Source organism: Pongo pygmaeus, chromosome 1, assembly GCF_028885625.2.
Source record: "Pongo pygmaeus isolate AG05252 chromosome 1, NHGRI_mPonPyg2-v2.0_pri, whole genome shotgun sequence".
Lineage (NCBI taxonomy): Eukaryota > Metazoa > Chordata > Mammalia > Primates > Hominidae > Pongo > Pongo pygmaeus.
Genome location: NC_072373.2, coordinates 119,114,706 through 119,132,003, shown reverse-complemented (window position 1 = coordinate 119,132,003; position 17,298 = coordinate 119,114,706). Strand labels below are relative to the sequence as shown.

Genomic DNA, 17,298 nt, shown 5'->3' with positions numbered 1-17,298 from the left:
AGCAGTGTGTGTGTGTGTGTGTGTGTGTGTGTGTGTGTGTGTGTGTGTTAGGACCTTCTCCACGAAGGTGCTGCTGTGTCTCCATCTCAGGAGGCCAAGATAGACATTCTCCTCACTTGAGAGTGGACAGCATGGTTGGTCCAGACCCCTGGGCCAGCAGTAATGGGCAGAGGTGGGGGTAGGTTTGAGGACAAGGCCTGCAAATGTGGGTGCGGCTGCATTTAAATGATTCCCAGACTGTGTTTGGTCTTCAAACTGGGTACCCCGCCCCCGCACATCCTCCAGCTCCATGGAAGATACAGGAAGTGTTGATGTAATTGGGGAGATCTCAAACGCACCCACCCACCCTCCTATCCACATACTCTGCCTTGTCTGCGCAGGGCTCCCAGTCAAGGGCAGGCAGGCACACACCAAAATGATTCCCAATGCATCCAGGAGGACTCTCTCCCGTCCTGCCTGGTCTCTGCCTGGACCCTCATGGCCACAGAAACTAGGCTGAGAATGAGGCAAGCACACTTGCATGTTGTAGGGACGATAATCCCAGCAGGCAAGAAAGAAGTGAAAACATCAGTGTCTGTCAAAAATTTTATTTTTTTCATATCACACAGAATGATGTTAAAATAAATCCTCAGTAATATATATTTATATACTTATTTACTTGTGTCAATATTTACAAAAGACCGTGGAGCTCTATGAAGTCTATGTACACCCATGATCAGGTGGACAGGCAATGTTCATTGAGGCACATATGTACACATATATGTATAACCTATGTACAAATATCAGACCCTACTGACACAGGAACTCTCAGCTGCAGAAGTCCTGGGTGGGGCAGTGTTGGTGGGGCTGAAAGCTTCCAGAACATGTCAGCAAGAATGATAATATCAATACATCCTGTGCAATGTAGTTACAGCTGGTGTCTAAATTTTCACGAAGCAAACAAATAGTTAAATGACTCCCAACTTCCATGAGTCTTCCCCACAAGTCCTGCTCCGCCTTCAGCTCTCATTGGTCCCCAGCCTCTTATCACCATGGAGACCCCAGTTCCCTTTCGACATCATCCTTACGAACCTTTACCATCAGCCTTGGAGTTCCTTCTGCTATTGATCCCAAGGAGGCTTATTTATCTACCTCTTTGAGTTTTCAGCAATTATTAGAGACAGGACATGGGAGGGCAGCTGAAGATTCATGCACAAGCAGCAAGGAAGCCAGTGCAAACCCTAATTGGAGTCTGTGCTGCATGAGCCTAAGTGAACGGCAGCCATTTCCTCTCTCTCTCTCTCTCCATATATATATATATATATATATATATATATATATATTCACAATATAAAGTCTCCAGAGGCAGCCTATATAAGCACACAGGTCTGGAAAAGGAAATAGCATCCTCCACTCATGAGCTTTACAGCTATGTCCCTGAAGAAAACTAGAGAATCTTCCTTGATTGCTGGCACCATCAATCTCAACTGTTCCAAGATTATCCTTAGTGGAGAGAGGGGTGCAGGGATGCAGAAAACCAGGAAGAGGCCAATTTGGCTGGGGTATTGTTTGCTCAGCAGGCTAGAGCTTGATCATGGGACTTTCCAGCTTCCTGGGGCCCTTCAAATGAAGGAACCATCCAAGCACGACAACAAAAGGAAACTGGGTCGCTGGATCCCACGTGAAGGCAGAACTGGGGCAAGCACAGAGCATGTTCAAACCCTCAGGAGCTGAGACTCACCCCCGCTAAAGCCAGCCAGGCCTCTCTTCTTGCTTTTCTATCCCATTTCTTAGCCTGGAGCTGATGTGCTCCTTTCCAGCCCCACCTGGCAGGTCAAAGTCCTTGCCCTACACTTCATAGGCTAAAAAGGCAGTAATGTTAGCAGCTGACATGGAAATTGTTTGGTAGCAAAGTGCGCCCCTGAATATTCTCTTCCTCCCAGCTCCTCCTATTGCTTTCTCTAGCAGCCCAGAGCATTTATTCACTCATACAAACAAGGCATTCGGTGTCTAGGGAATCATTTTCAAGGAGAAGCAGGGCTTAGAGGCCTCTCACAGAGACTCAGAAAGACACCAGACTGAGTCCTCTGGATAGCTACCAAGGGTCCTAGCACACAGCCACATCTACACTGCCCTCAATGATCTAGATGTTGCAGTAGCTGTCCACATTATTACATAATCATGCCCTGTGCATCCATCAGTGGAATGATGCAGGGAGTTCTCAGCTGCAAACTCATCTGGAACATATTAGACTATTTTAGGAGTGCAGAGGAGCACAGAAAGTTATATCCATTTCCATGCTGAGGTTCATGAAGTACAAGAAGTAGCCATCCACACAGGCCACCTCAACTGCCTCAGTGCACCAGCTGGTCATGCCAAGTCTCGGTTATGGGCTTCTGCTGCCTGATCACAACTAACATAGCCAGACTGGAGGGCTTCTGTGGGTGTGAGGAGATGGCAGACACCCCTGCACCACTTCAATTGCTCCAGATACAGTGAAAAATCCCTCCCACTCCCATCCAGGTAGAAAACACACAGTCAAATGCAAGAGGTGAGGCTGAGAGAAACTGTCTCCCATGGATCTAACACACTAGCAGGCAAGAAGGAGAATGAGAGCAAGTTTTAGCTTGCATCCAGCTGTTTCTTGAGTGATGTGTACAGCTTACCCCCAAAGAGGCAACTGAACTTCAGCTGCTCTAATACCGACACCCTCAACTTCGGTTTAGTCATAATAAAAAACAGAATGGATTTGTTAGTTCCATTGATTGCCACAAACCTCACCTTCTGTGTGGCAGAGATGTGCTTTAGTTCTTCATTGGAATGTTACTTTCAGATCTCACAAACCCCAAACCTAGGGCACCACCAATGACAAAGAGAAAGCTAAATAGATAAATCCTTTGCCAGGTCTTCAAGCTTTCCACTCCCCTCGAGTACAAAGTTTGGAATAACTTTTCTGATCCTCAGTGATGAGGTTATAGCCAACCAGGGCAGACAGAAGAAAGGCTAAAGCACCTGGCTGTTAGATCAGACTTCCCTTTTATCCCTGAGTCAGGCAGCCACCTGGGAGGGAAAGGAAAGAGGTGATCCTGTAGCCTATTCTTTTTTTTTATGAAAGATCTGCCTTCTAGAGAGGTCCCTAAGCAGAAAAAAAAAGAGTAGAACTGGAGAGGTGAAAGGAATGCAAAGGAGGTCATTCAAAAAATGCACATAAATGCAGTTTATTCCTTGGATTGCCAAATTTATTCCACATGAGTGAAATTAAGGAGATTGGTCAATGTATAATTCTATAATTTTAAAAATAGTATACATATATACATATACTATATATATATACACATAAATATATGTATATATGGAAAACCTCTAAAAACTCAGGACCAATTAACCAAAACCTTGATTGACAAGAATTATGTTTTCTTACTATCCTTTCAGTAGAAAGAGGCAAATGACAGCAAGGGCTCTGATGAGCCAGGATGTGCCCCAGTGGCCCATTTCCAGGCCTGTCTTGTAGCCAGCAGCCATTCAGCCTGTCTCTTTGGTCTTTTCCACCTATCTCCACTACTATACAATAAGCACTGAGGTTTACAATGTTGACCCTGAGCATGGCAAGGTCCCTGTTATCTTCAAACACTCTACTTAACTAAGGCAGGAAAGTTTATGCTAACCTACTTAGGAAAAATTTTTCTCAATAACAAAGGTTGAACCAGACATGCTTTCCCATTCCCACTCAAATAACCAAAATTGCAAAGCAACCAGGATGTTCCTGTCCCTGAGGTTTCCCAATCAGTTAACTGAGGTTTTGCTGTACACATGTGTATAGAGCAAGGTAGATCAAAAAAGAATGGAATGGGACCCTGGGGTTGCCAGCCTTCCATGATTGTCCAGTCTGAACATTTTACCTCACAGATGTTAGGAAAGGGGACTCTTCTGAAGCCCCTGGCTATGTGTGCAAATATTTGTGCAGCTGCACACTCTAGCGGGTGGTAGAGTCTTTATTTCACTAATGTCATGCCCTAACCACCCAAACTTCTATCCCTGTAGACTTCTACTGAAACCCACAAGAACTTGCTTCCTTCTGCAGCTCTCACAGAGTCCCTTTGGTTGAGCAAGTCAGCTTATTTTGAAGGAGAGTTAGAGGGCAATTCCCAAATCTGCCCAGGCTACTGATCCCAAGTGCAAACCTCCAGGCCACATTCCCTCAGCATCCATCTCCCTGGGGAAGGGAGAAAGGGCAGCAAAAGGATCAAGTAATGGCTTTTAGTGCATGGAAATGATCTTCTGTAATGGCTCAGGATGCTTTATTCTTATCTATTGGGAAGTGCTTTCGTGTAGGCTTCCATTACATCTGCCAGACTGAGGGAAAGTCAACAAAATGGGCTAAAAAGGTCACACAAACTTAGGATTTTCATGCCTAGAAGTTGTAAGGATGCTGTATGACAGCAGGCAGAAATGGGGAGACAGAGGGAGAGGGGACAGAGACACACATGGAGACAGAGAGGTGCACACAGGAAGGAGACAGAGTGACAAAGACCTCTCACAGGCCTTCCTTGTGCATACACTGCATCTTAGCATATGTGTCCATTCCAGAAGGAGGTCAGATCTCAAGAGGACAGGAGTCATGTGAACACGTGGGAAGAAGAAGAAACTACAGAGACTGTGAACGAGCCCCCAGAAGTCAAGGGCATTATCTGATAATCCAGGTACTATCTATCACTTTTCAGTCCTGAGAGCAAGATTTTGAAAGAGCTATTGCTAAAGAAAACAGTCACTATTTATTTTATTGCACTTTTCCTCTTTAAAAATATTCAAACACAAACTATGAGATGAAGCTGAGATTTGGTGGGAAGGGAAGCAGAAAGAAAGGAAAAGTAAACTAGGTTAGTTTGAGGAAGAGAACCTTCCTGCATGTAGGGGAGCCCCTACCTCCATCTGTCCCTGCTGGTTGCATTGATAGGGGAACAGGGTTGGACTCAACAAGGGCCAAGTCTGAAGATATAGATGATGGTCACAATAGCTACTGAGAGAGCTCCCAGCATCCCCCTCTCTGCGGGTTGGCTCAGGTGACTGATGATGTTAATGAGGTTAAGGTCATGCGTTCAAACCTGGCAATGGATACCTTGCCAAGGCTAGGGGAACCTCCATTGTGCAACCAAGGAGCACCATGGACATTATAGCCCTCGCAGACGAGGCGGCCATCACCCACATAGAAGTTATTATGACGGTGGGCCCCAGGAAAGCTCTGGGGAGCAGAGCTCAGCACCATCATCCCCTCTCTTGAGTAAACAGGTCAAAGCACTGTGCTCCCCTGCCTGACATAGGGGTAGTGGTGCCACCTTCATATACAATTTGCACACTGTTCTATTGTTTCCTTTGGGGGGAGTCAGCCCCTATGACTCTACTACTGTGGGCAGTGCTGAATCCCCAGCCTGAGGAGCTTCAGAGGGTGCTGTCCTCTCTCCACATGGGTTAATACTGATAGAGTCCTCACTACAATATAGTGAGAGATCCAGGAAGAACAGGTAGGACAAGCTAGTCCTGGGCCCTCCCAACAGGGAGCAGCAACGTGAACACCCAGGCTGGGGTCTCAGGCCATCATAACTTCCATGGGAGCCCTTTCCTTACTAGGCTAATACAATCTAGAGGCACACTCCCGTGGGGCCCCTTTTAAAAGGCTAACCTCCTGGTGACATGCCAACACTAGCCTCAGATACACAGGTGAGAGGGACAGAGGCAAGCAGAGAAGAAGGAAGAGAGCATGTCAAATATCACTGAAATTTCAGGAAGCACAGAGCCTTAATTATTTTCTTAATTAAATGTTGGCTCCTAAAAAGTTTACTCTGAAATTTGACCCACTCGGCCACTCTCTCTTCCTGACAACCTCTCCACCTTGCCTGGGCCTCTTCCTTTTCGGTCTCCTGAAAACTCCAACTTTCTTGAAAATGAATCCACAGAGGCACTTGATGAAGCCAACAGGAACGGTACCTTGACTTGGAAACACAAGTTTCCAGCAATGCACAAGTTTTGGACCCATACGTCCATTCCCTACTGTTGTTACCTTTCTGTAGAGACTGGGAGCTGTGACCATCACTGGAAGGGAGGGTGAGACACAATGGGATGGCTGCAGGAGCAGAAATCCGGAGTGAGGCCTGATCCAAAGCCTGACTGCAACTCCTAACTTCCGATGTAGGTGAAGCCTTTGCTAAAATGCACTCAGCTCTCAGCTAGTCCTACTTAGGGGAAGAACCGGCTCCAAGAGTAATCCAAAATGGTGGGTAATCTTAGAAAGTATTCAAATATGGCCTTAGAATATAGGATAAAGTCAGGCCCTCTAAAAAGTGTTAGCTTGTTTAGCCTTAGATGTATGTTCTTAATCACTTTTTACTTAAGCTGAACTGGGTTGCATAGCAACTAGATGGGAGGCAGGGCATCCAGGGGAGCCCAACAAGAGGGAAAGGAAGAGCGTGCCCGGGATTGAACACACCCAGAGAGGAATCAGGAGTTGGCCCCTTTGAGCTTATGCACAAGAGCAAGTGAAATGCCACAAGCAAGTAAAGGTGGCTCATTTTAAGAGACAGGTCTCTATAGGGTCTCAACTTTCTGACCTTGCCCCCAACAAAGCTGCAAAGGATGGAAGGGCAATAAGATCTGTGGGCTTAGAGAATGTTGGGGACATCTTCACCCTGGTCCTGGGCTCAAGATCCTGCAGTTTCTTGAGCCATTACTGCTTTTAAGAGAATAGGGCTGAATCTGGAGATCCCAGGTGCTGGGAGAAGGGGAGCCTGGGCTATTGGGTTGTCTGTGTGGATTTGCTGGAAGGAAGGAAGGATCACGGCAAGGAGGCCTATATTAGGCTACCAGCTGTCCCAGGTACTTCCACACCCTGCACCCAGGTTTCTGGTGGGAGGAAGGTGAATTGGTAGAGACCCCATGCAATTCCTGGTCTCAGTCAGATATCTGCTTGATGTGGTGGCCCATCCTCCTGCTTGAAACCTAGGAGTTACTTCTCAGGACTGAAATCTGGGGGTGAGAGAAAAGACTAGAGAAAGAGATTCCTTGAGGGATACCGAGAGATATAGACACAGGCCAGGCAAAGGTGATTAAATCTGATCTTTTGTTTGTGCCTGTTAATTCATAGCTCTGGGGGCAGGGCAATGGGTCTGAGTATATGTCCGCATTTCATGTGTATTGTGTGATGTTTTTGGGCATGTGTGCTATGTATCTTGTATGCCTGTTATAAGTAAATGCATCGTGTGTATATACTGAGTTTGTGTGTATTTTATGTGTAGAAACAATGGTAAAGTAGCCTTTGTGTATCTTATATGCATACGCATTTTGTCCATGTAGTTTTTTATGTATTTTGCATCTGAGTTGCAGGTTGTATATTTGTAGGTGGTGTATGTTTGTCTTTTGTGTATGTTCTGTGTAAATTCTATATCTGTGCAGAGTGTGCATTTTATATACAGTTATAACCATACATCTTCTGTGTTTGCTCTTATGTTAACCTGGTCTGTCTGTATTTTGCATATGTTACATGTTTTATGTTTGTGTGTGACAACAGTGTACCTATTTTGTGGTGAATGTGCATGACTGTATGTGAATATTTTAGAGTCCTGGGCCAAGAACACTGTGATAAGATATCTATCCCTGACCTAGGCCTCAGATATGGGTTGCTTTACCTTCTATTTTCCAAAGATCTGTGTCCCTCCCACCCCATGCCTTGGAAATTCAGCACCACCTCCCATGAAGGAGAGGAAGAGAAGCACAGAGGCTTTGTGCTGGGCATGGGATGCCCTGCAGATACCTGGGGATGTGGGTGACCAGGCACTAATGAGCACCCTGGGCCTAGCACCCTGAGCTGGTGCCCCATGCCCCAAGACAACTGTAGGCGCTAACTAGGCAGCAGTGAGGCCTGGGCTAGAGCCACCCCTGCATAGCCCGACCCCTGCAATTCACTGTTTGGGAAAATTAAGCTACTCTGTCAAAAGGCAAAGAAGCCCAGTCTGGTGAGTTAAAAGCCCCCTACCTGAAGCCATTTCAGGGTCAACCTACTGTCTGCCTTTAGGCTGTGCAGTGCTCATTTGCACTCTACTTGTTCTGGGGGGTGGGAAATGATTCTTTACTTATCCTTTGGTTCTTTTTAAAAAGCAGCTCTGGTTGCCAGTTTAATGGGGAGAGAGTTTGGGTCTGGAGATCAAAATGATGCCTTTGGATCATCTAGGGACTCCATCCCTTAGTCCCGGACTTCAGACATTTCCACATAGAGGAGGCTCCCTTTAGGTCCAGATCAGTGGAATTTGGTCCCAGGGAGTCCTACTCCTTGGTGTCCTTAGTTTCAAAGCAGGGGATCCATTTGGCTCTTTAGGGAAAGATTCGTGAAAGTGACGGACGCAGAGCCAAATGATAATAAGATCCAAGTGGCATGGGAAAAGGTGAAAATGGAGATGATGAACAGGATGAACTGTAGAGAGGAGGCCCGGGGTGGGTCTGGCCCAGGACAGCTGGAACCGTGAGGGCCACAGGGCCCTTGTGCACTCAGTAAGACAAGCTTCAGCCATGGCAACTGAAGCTGCAGCACATGGAGGGCAGAAAGACAATTCTAACGTCTAGGAATCCATGGATACCAGAGTGTCTGAGGCAATGGCAGCAAACCCAGGCCCAGTGGGGTTACCAATGAGACAAATTAACCCGTTAGGCCTCTTAGACAGCCAACCCACCAGGCAGTGGATTTGCTCCTGAACCTGAACTCCAGAAAATGAATATATATATGTGTGTGTGTGTGTGTGTGTGTGTGTGTGTGTGTGTATACATATACACACATATGTATATATATATATACACCCTAGTGCACATAGTCAAACACATGCATAAATTGCCCTGTGTCAAAAATATTGCATAAGCTTGTACAATGTTCAAATGCAATTTTTCTTCTATCACTAGCTAGGTAGAGGAACGCGTGAAAGAGAGATACTCGATATATATTTATATACACTGGATCCACAGACCTGCCTGTCGTCAGGACCAGATGCCCTGGTCCACTGTACAGTCATGCCTGTGACTAGGTTAATTCCTAAGGTGCAGTCATGTGAGGTGTTCAGATGCTGCCTTCCCTGCTTACTCTCCTGGCTTTGCAGAGGTCTGCGCTCCTGTTTAGAAGAACAGGGATAGGTAGGCTGGGGGGCCAGAAGTTTTAGTTCCATTCCAAATAGTCTATTTTTTTCCCCTGATGGAGGGATTTTGCCTTCTGATGGGAAAAAAAACCCCCTAGTTCAAGACCATTCCAAGCCTATTAATACTCTAAATATTAATACTGTGTAGGCTACTAGGAAAATAGGTTATCTCCTGTGTTTTAAATATTGAGATTCATGCAACAAACACCCATGCAGCTCTATTGCATCACTGGTAAATTTCACTGCAGTGTCAGTGTAGCTGGGCCACATCAGTAGGAAAGCAGATGTCTGCAAACTCCAGTAAGAAACCAGACATGTTTTTGTGACCCTGGAGCCTGCAAAAATGGTGAAATCAGAGGCTTAGAGGTCTGTTGGTTTGTTAGCTTCTCCCCATAGGCCTAAGGGAACAAATGTGAAACTTGACAACTCATGTTCGGTCATACTAACTGTCCCTCCCCCGGGCTTCCCTCACATCAACACTGCAGAGAAAAAGCAGAATGCAGCATTTTCCGTTATGAAACACAAGCCTCCAGAGCATCTACTTGGCAACTGCAATTCACAAACTCCAGCCTGTGACACAGAAAGTAATTCCAACACACAGGACTGTGTGTTCTTTTCAATGCAAAAATGAGTATGACCTTTTGAACAAACACCAGCTATTTAAAGCTAAGCCATGATTGTGTTCCTCTGTGAAAGGGCAGGTGGGCTCAAATGAGGTGGTGGGATGGCGGGGAGGGGAGTGCATCTCCTGGATGTTGTGTGCATTTCATTAGGAAGCAATGATGGCACTGATATGGTGCACTGTGTATTGGATATGAAGTGGCCTCAACGTGTCTATCTGAAATCCTAGCTTGATAGGTGACTCCCGTCTTTGGAAATTCATAAGCCGGTGATGAGGATGTGCATGAAAGCCATGATAGATATTCCATGTTCTAAATCAAAAGTCAAAAGATCAAAAGTCACTTGCACAACTATTGCTTTCCATGCAGAACCAGATACACACTGTAGAACACACTGACTACAATGCAGGCTATTACGCAACATCTGCATTAGTTCCATTGAGCTGTGAGTATGGTAATAGGTTTCAATCAGACATCAGTTAACATTTTGGTAATATTCACATAGTTTGTGTTAGCCAAGGTACAGTTGGCTGTTTTCAAGTTTTCCTCTCTAAAGTCCTCATTACTGTTATTTACCCCCTCCTGGATCTCCATGTAATCAGACTTACTAATGGTAGAGGCACTTCTACTTTTCTTTAGGTCAGGGGAGGATGGGATCTTTGGACAGCTTGTCACTTGCAAGTATTGGGCCTGTTCCTCTCCCTCTGTCTCCCGGTGGTAGAAGTAGTTGAAATTGGACACAATGACAGGGACCGGTAAGGCAATAGTTAACACACCTGCAATCGCACATAGGGAACCCACTATCTTTCCCCCAATGGTAGTCGGAACCATGTCTCCATAGCCTACAGTTGTCATGGAGACGACTGCCCACCAGAAGGCATCTGGGATGCTGGGGAACTGGGACTCTCGCTCATCGGCCTCTGCAAAATACACAGCACTAGAGAAAAGGATGACCCCTATGAAGAGAAAGAATATCAGGAGGCCCAATTCTCTCATGCTGGCTTTGAGGGTCTGACCTAGAATCTGGAGACCTTTGGAGTGTCTGGACAACTTGAAAATCCTAAAGACTCTTACCAACCGGATGACACGGAGGATGGCCAGTGACATGGCCTGCTGGCCTTGCTGAGCGTCCTCTGGCTTCTCAGCCAACTCTGTCCCCAGGGTGATGAAGTAGGGGATGATGGCCACAATGTCAATGATGTTCATGATGTTGGTGAAGAAGCCGGCTTTGCTGGGACAGGCAAAGAACCTCACCAAGAATTCAAAGGAGAACCAGATGATGCAGAGTGTCTCTACAATGAAGAAAGGGTCTGTGAAGGAAGTGGACTGCTGGTACCCGATGGTGCTGTTGGAATAGGTGTGGAAGGTCACCCCACTACCATGCATGTCTTCATTCTCATCCCGGAAGATGGGCAATGTTTCCAGACAGAAGCTGACAATTGAGATCAGAATCACCATGACAGACACAATAGCTATAATCCTGGCAGGCCCTGAGCTCTCTGGGTATTCAAAGAGAAGCCACACTTGTCTCTGAAACTCATTTTCAGGCAGAGGACGCTCTTCCTCCTTGATGTAGCCTTCATCTTCCCGAAACATCTCCATCGCTTCTTCTCCCAGCTCATAAAACCGAATTTCTTCAGAGAATATATCTAGGGGCACATTCACAGGCCGCCTCAATCGGCCCCCCGACTGGTAGTAGTACAAAATGGCATCAAAGCTAGGGCGGTTCCGATCGAAAAAGTACTCATTTCGGAGGGGGTCAAAGTACCTCATTCGTTTCTTTGGGTCCCCTAAGAGGGTCTCTGGAAACTGGGCTAAGGTCTTTAGCTGGGTCTCAAACCGCAGCCCTGAGATGTTGATCACCACCCTCTCACAGCACTCGTGGTCTGCCTCTGGGTCATAGGTGTCCTGTGGGTGCCCAGGGAGGGCAGCAGCCTCGTCTGCTGGGTCTCCGGTGGCCACTGTCATAATTGGGACTGAGAGAAGCACCTCACGCTATGCCTTTCAGCTGCCTGGTGGCAGGGAGCTCAGAGTGCTGCTACCGGCCCCAGGAAGCACAGGAGCATTGGCCTGGTCTCCTGCAGGAGAGCCCCGAGAGCTCTCTGAGAGCTGGAGAGACAGCCTCGCTTGGCTGAAAGACAGAGGCAGTTATTGACATGAGGCTACTCAGCATTGGCAGCCCGACCTGGGTTGCCACTTTTTGTCTCCCATCTCTCAGCCAAGAGTTCAGACACATGATCACCACCACCACAACGACAAAGCAAAATTTACTTTCACCTTGTAACTTGTCTGGGGATCAGGGGGAGCTGGTAGCAATCTCTCCAGGAACCTCTGGAATGCCCTGCACCAGGGGAAGGTGGCTGGTACATGCCCGCTTGTACCACACAGGCTTCATGGAGCATAACCCCATGCTAATAGGTTAAAAGTGGACCCTCTCCCAGGTGCTGCACTAATGTCTCAGATACTCATACCCAGGGAGGTATTCGTGGTCGGGGATCTTGGGCCTGGGTCTTTCTCATTGGCCTCCACCCCAGTGATTCTACACAAGTCTGTTATTAAATGATAGATTGATTTACCTGACCAGAGACCTGAAGCTCTCTTCCTTGCAGAGCTGATCAGATGCTGCAGGAATCTTAGATGCACAAACAGGCAGCCCAACTCCTCATCACGTCTTCTCACTCAAGCTAGAAATAATGGTGAGTCATTCTGGGCAGGAGGGCAGACTCTGGGTCCTGGAGGTGAGCTCTAGGACTGGGCTGGGCTGGAGGGGCGGTGAGGTGCCTGGCCAGGGGCATGCGGGACTTGAAGACAGCCGAGCATGGGCCTGGAGCCTTTTGAAGGAAGGAGGCAAGATGCAAAGCTCAGCAAAAGCCGGAGTCCTGGCTGTCCTCAGGAGGTGTGACGTTGCCTGGAAAAAAACAGCAGCAAGGTGGAACCAGGGCATTTGAACCAGCTGGTGCCAAGATTTAGGAGGGTCTAGCAGCCTCCCTCATGGAAGGTGACAAGCCCCCATGCCCAGCCTCCATTCTGATGCCAGGCCTGAGGACTATCCCTCAGCCTCCCTGCCTCTTCTGGGCAGGCTTCCCATCAGCTTGAAGCACTTTCTCCCAGGGAGCAAGACCCAGGCTTAGCTGGGCCTGCCTTCTCCAGGGGCCTCCCTGGGTTGATCCAGGTCCCTAGTCCCCAGCTGCTCTCAGAAAGGACTCTGGAAGAAGCACTCCTACCCCCACATGTCAGGACACAGCAGCTCCCAAGAGGAGGGCTTAGCTCACTGCAGCCTGTCTACAAGCTCTGACCTCAGCCAGTCCTGGAAAAGAAGCACCCCACCCCCAGCACACACAGACTCCTTCAGAGCGCATCTAGGGAGACCCCACACAACAAAGTCGCCACTGTACGAAAGCTGGATGAACTTACTCTCCCTCCGGGATCCCTGGGCCGCAGGCCTCCCTCTGAGCCGGGTGGCATTTGAGCTGGGCAGGCACTCGACCACTGATTTCTCCCCCAAGAGAAAATCCCTCACATCTCCTCGGCAGGGAGCACAGAACAAACGCTAAGCCTGCCTAGCTTCGAGGCGGCTTGGCAGCAGCGAGAGGGGGAACCTGGAGGAAGCCGGCTTCCGGACTGGCCCCCTGCCGACACAATCCCGCCGGCCCCAAGGCGGGGAGGGGTCTGGGCCCTCTCCCCATCGCCCCGGGCTCCGGCCGGGATTCCGTCCGGCGCGCTCAGCGCTCGCCTCCGCGCAGAGGACCAGACCCTCCCGCTGGCCGCGGCCGCTAGCGCCACCTTAACCCCCTCCTGCCCGCGCGGTCGGCTCCTGCTGTGGGCCCGAGCGCAGCTCAGCTCTTAAGCCCCCGGGGTCCAGCCGAGGTACAGCCGAGGCTCAGTCTCCACCCCAAAATCCCGGAACCTGATCTCTGGGGGTGGGGAGTAGCCTGCGCCAGGCTGCTGCCCCAGATCTCAGCTTCCTTTTAAGCGCGGGGGCTCGGCGGCAGCCCACGGCTCCAGCGAAGGGGAAAGCCCTCTCTGCAGCAAAGCTGTTTGTTATTCTGTGCCGAAGAGGCGAATGCAGCCCGGCCGTCCCAAGTGGTTCAGGTCCCGCGCTATTTACCAGACATGGTTATGCTGCCAGCTGCACTTCCCACCACCCACCAGCTCCTCTCCGTGCCCTCCGCCCCGCGCCACGCAAACCCCAGAGGGTCCCGAGCCCATTCTGTGCACTCTTCTTGAGCAGGGTGCAAGTTCCCCTTGATCTCCCGGGTCTGGGACCTGCCGAGCAGACGGCAGTGGTCGGCAAGGGCTTGCCGCCGCGGACTCAGCTCGAGCCTGCTGCGCTGCAGGCTGCGCCGCCGGGTGCCCCGAAGCCCCTCCGGGCGCCGCAGCCGGGCAGGGAAGGCAGCATGCGCCGCGCAACGCCCCGACACGGATTTACCCTTCCGGATGGGCACCGGGGCCTCCATGTTCCTGGGTTACGGCCAGCGCCGGCAGAACCCCGGCAGCGGGCGGCGGCGGGCGGCGGCAGGGTGCGGGCGGCGGCAGGGTGCGGGCGGCCAGCCGGGAGCCGGCTCTGCAGTCCCGCGGGCGGCGCGTAAGGAGCTCCCGGCCGCCGCCCGCAGCGGCACCGCGCCACGCAGCGCCGCACCTGGCTCGACGGCGAACTCGAATTAAAGGGGCCGGCGGGGGCCGGGGCCGGGGCCGGGGCGGCAAGCTGCCCGCCGCCGCCACCGAGCTCGTCACCTCGTTGGGTCCCCGGGCCTCAGCCCCCGCCCCGCGAGGAAAACATTCTTTGGCAGAGCCCGGCTTACTGACCAGAACCTCCAGGAGAGCTCAGCTGGGTGCTGCCGGGCCGGGGAGATGGGGGAGGGCAGAAGTTGAGGGGCGCTGGTGAGAGGCTCCTGCCAACGTAATGAAGTAGGCAAGGAGGAGATAATAGCAGCTATCCCAGGCCCACGGCGGGATCCAGCCCCGCGGGAGACGTGTTGCTATTATTGTGGTGCCGCCAGACAGGATCTGCAGACCTCTTTCTCCCGCCAGCGCGACCCCTTCTCCAGATCGGCTTCCCACCTCCCTGTTACCCAGCAAAGATTTGGCTTTGCAGGGAAATGCAGCAGGTGCGGTCCGCAGTGTAGCAGAAACTCTTCTGCTGTGTTCGCCCCCACCGAGAGGAGCCGCAGGAACAGGCAGCACTGCAGGGCTGGCCCTCTCCACTCCCCGACTCCCTCCCCCAGGGCCTGGGCAGAGAAGGCTGGGGGACACGCCGCTGCCCTTGGGAATGGTCAGCTACTCACAAAACGGGCCCTCTGGCAGAACTTGCAAAGCCAGCTGGCCCACAGGGCTCTGAACTTAGGAGTGCAGCTTACAGCACCCTAGGTGGGCAGACGAGGATGCCCTTTGCTTTCGGGAAATGTGCGTGGGAGGCCCAGCCTGCTTTCTGCCTAGATAGGGCATCCGAGAAGGTCCAGGGTGCTTTTGGGAGGCACACGACAGCCTCAAGCCCCTGCTAGTTCTGTTCTCCAGGTCTCTGTCAGGGTCATCTAGACAGGTGTGCCAAACAGTGGTGGTTCCTTGAGATAAGACTGCGGTAGACACGGAGCTCTGGATTCAGAGGGGCTCTAGCACCAGGAAGTCCCCACTAGGCCCTCCCCCGCACCCTCCCGCCAGGAAACGCTCCTCTCTATGCGTGTACCTACCTAGTGGGGAGAGGCCTGAAAGCCCATGAGGCGGGACTCCGGATTCTGGCGTTTCATCGTGGTAGTCTGTGAGGTGGGGTTGAAGACTGGGAGCCTGCCTAGAGCTGCAGGGGTGGTCTGGGAGGGCAGTGACCTCCGTGAGCCCGAAGGATGACAGATGACTATACAGGAGGGCTGGTGTGGTTTAGAGCACCTTGAACCTGGCCTGTTAGTGTCCCAGTCAGTGAACGGCTTGGGTGTTTTGGAGGCAGTCAGATGGAAACGTAAATCCCTAACAGTTACTAGATAAGTTATTTCACTTCTCTGGGCACCAGTGTCCTCCTCTGAAAAATCAGGATGCCCCTAAGGGTGTGGTGAGGTTTTAATTGTTGAATGAGTTTAGCATCCAGCAGACACTGAATACATGACGATTTCGCTGCTCTGCTTCCTTGTGAAACTCTCCTCATAGCTCTCAGCTTCCAACTTAGCTCTGGGGTGTTTCTCCAGGCTCCCAATCACCAGGTCCTTGTTGCCCCATTCCCTCTGCTTCCCAGATTGCCCCACCCTTTACTTTCCCTGAGAGCTCACCATTCCCATCCCTCTACCAAACTGACCTCCAATTCCCTTCCCTATATACTCCTTCTGAAAGCCTCCCCTGACCAGCACCAAGGGGCTGTATTTCTCCTACTTGGCACATTGGGTTCTCATGTCATTTAAAGTCAGATAATCCTGTGTGGCCAAAGTCAGATACTCTATCCATCTGATCACATGTATACATTTCCTTTGCCTTCCTTCTTGAAAACAGAAGCTGTGGACAGAGAAAAGCCCTTGAAGGAAAATCAATCGTCATAACTGGTGACATGGGCTTACCATGTCTCAGACCCTGTGCTAAGCACTTCTAACCCAGGGCAACATTTAATTCTCAGCCCTAGAAGTTAGTGTATACATTAGTACCACTTCATTGGAAAGGAAATGGAGGCAGTGAGAGGTGAAATCACCTGCCCGAGGTTAATAAGTGGTGACTCTAGGACTGGAATTAGGTCTTTGTGATTCCAGGACATGTGCCCTTAGCCCCGACACCACACTGTACAGGTGGAATGAGCAGCTCTTGAATTTCATTTCCCTCTTTGAGATCTTCCTCTGACCTCTGCTTCCATTTTGTGACTTGGCCTCAGGGGTATGTTGTCCTGTCTCTATCCTTGAAACTTCAATGTGAACAACAACAACAAAAAGAAATTAACTAAAGAAGGAAAAAAAAAAAAAAGAACCATCATAACAGTTGTTTAGGCACATTTCACGGCTTCTGCCCTGAAAAGTATCTGTCAGTACCTTGGTTTGGCAGTGCTGTGTAAGAAAAGAACACAGGCCCTGTTCCCAGCACTGACACTTGCTAGCTGTATGAATTTGAGCAAGTTACTGACACTCTCTGAGCCTCCTACTGTTTGTTTCCTAGTTGGTCGAATGGGAGAGCAAAGCTACTTTACAGGGTAGTAAGGACAAAATTAGCTATAAAGAATGGACAGCCAGCTAACTTAACTGAGCCCCCTTTCCAGTTCTATGGTGGGCTCCATTTCTTATTTTTGGCCACACAATAGCAGCCAGAGTGTCCTTTGATCCTTTCCCCGGGGCAGGGTGAAAATCCCCAAAGACCACTCCCTTCCCTTTGGTTTGGTTTCCTGCTTGAGAGCCAGGCCCTGCCTTCAGCAGAGGGAAGGGCTGTGATGGCTGTGACAGTGAGTGACTGGTGACTACAGTCATCTAAAAGAAGAGTTTATGACTGTGTATGCATACACACCCACACCCACACAGAGGGACTGGAGGGAGAATCTCTTAGTTCTTCCCATTTGTGAATCTTCTCAGGTGTCA

At 50.0% G+C, this 17,298-nt stretch overlaps 1 protein-coding gene across 4 annotated transcripts; it reads right to left on the bottom strand.

Annotated features, from left to right (window-relative positions):
- Positions 1 to 571: 571 nt before the first annotated feature.
- On the bottom strand, positions 572 to 14,838 carry KCNA2 (potassium voltage-gated channel subfamily A member 2). 4 transcript variants are annotated; one of them, XM_054451371.1, is made up of 3 exons: positions 13,181 to 13,489; positions 12,343 to 12,674; positions 572 to 11,897 (listed from the first exon to the last, which is right to left on the bottom strand). In XM_054451371.1, exon 3 carries the CDS (start codon positions 11,732 to 11,734, stop codon positions 10,235 to 10,237), a length of 1,500 nt encoding a protein of 499 aa, XP_054307346.1. In that variant the 5' UTR covers positions 11,735 to 11,897; positions 12,343 to 12,674; positions 13,181 to 13,489; the 3' UTR covers positions 572 to 10,234. The 4 variants fall into 4 exon arrangements, with proteins under 4 accessions (XP_054307346.1, XP_054307497.1, XP_054307414.1 ...); XM_054451522.2 differs by lacking the exon at positions 13,181 to 13,489 and adding an exon at positions 14,782 to 14,838 and having other exon boundaries at positions 578 to 11,897; XM_054451439.1 differs by lacking the exon at positions 13,181 to 13,489 and adding an exon at positions 14,573 to 14,629 and having other exon boundaries at positions 578 to 11,897.
- Positions 14,839 to 17,298: the final 2,460 nt, after the last annotated feature.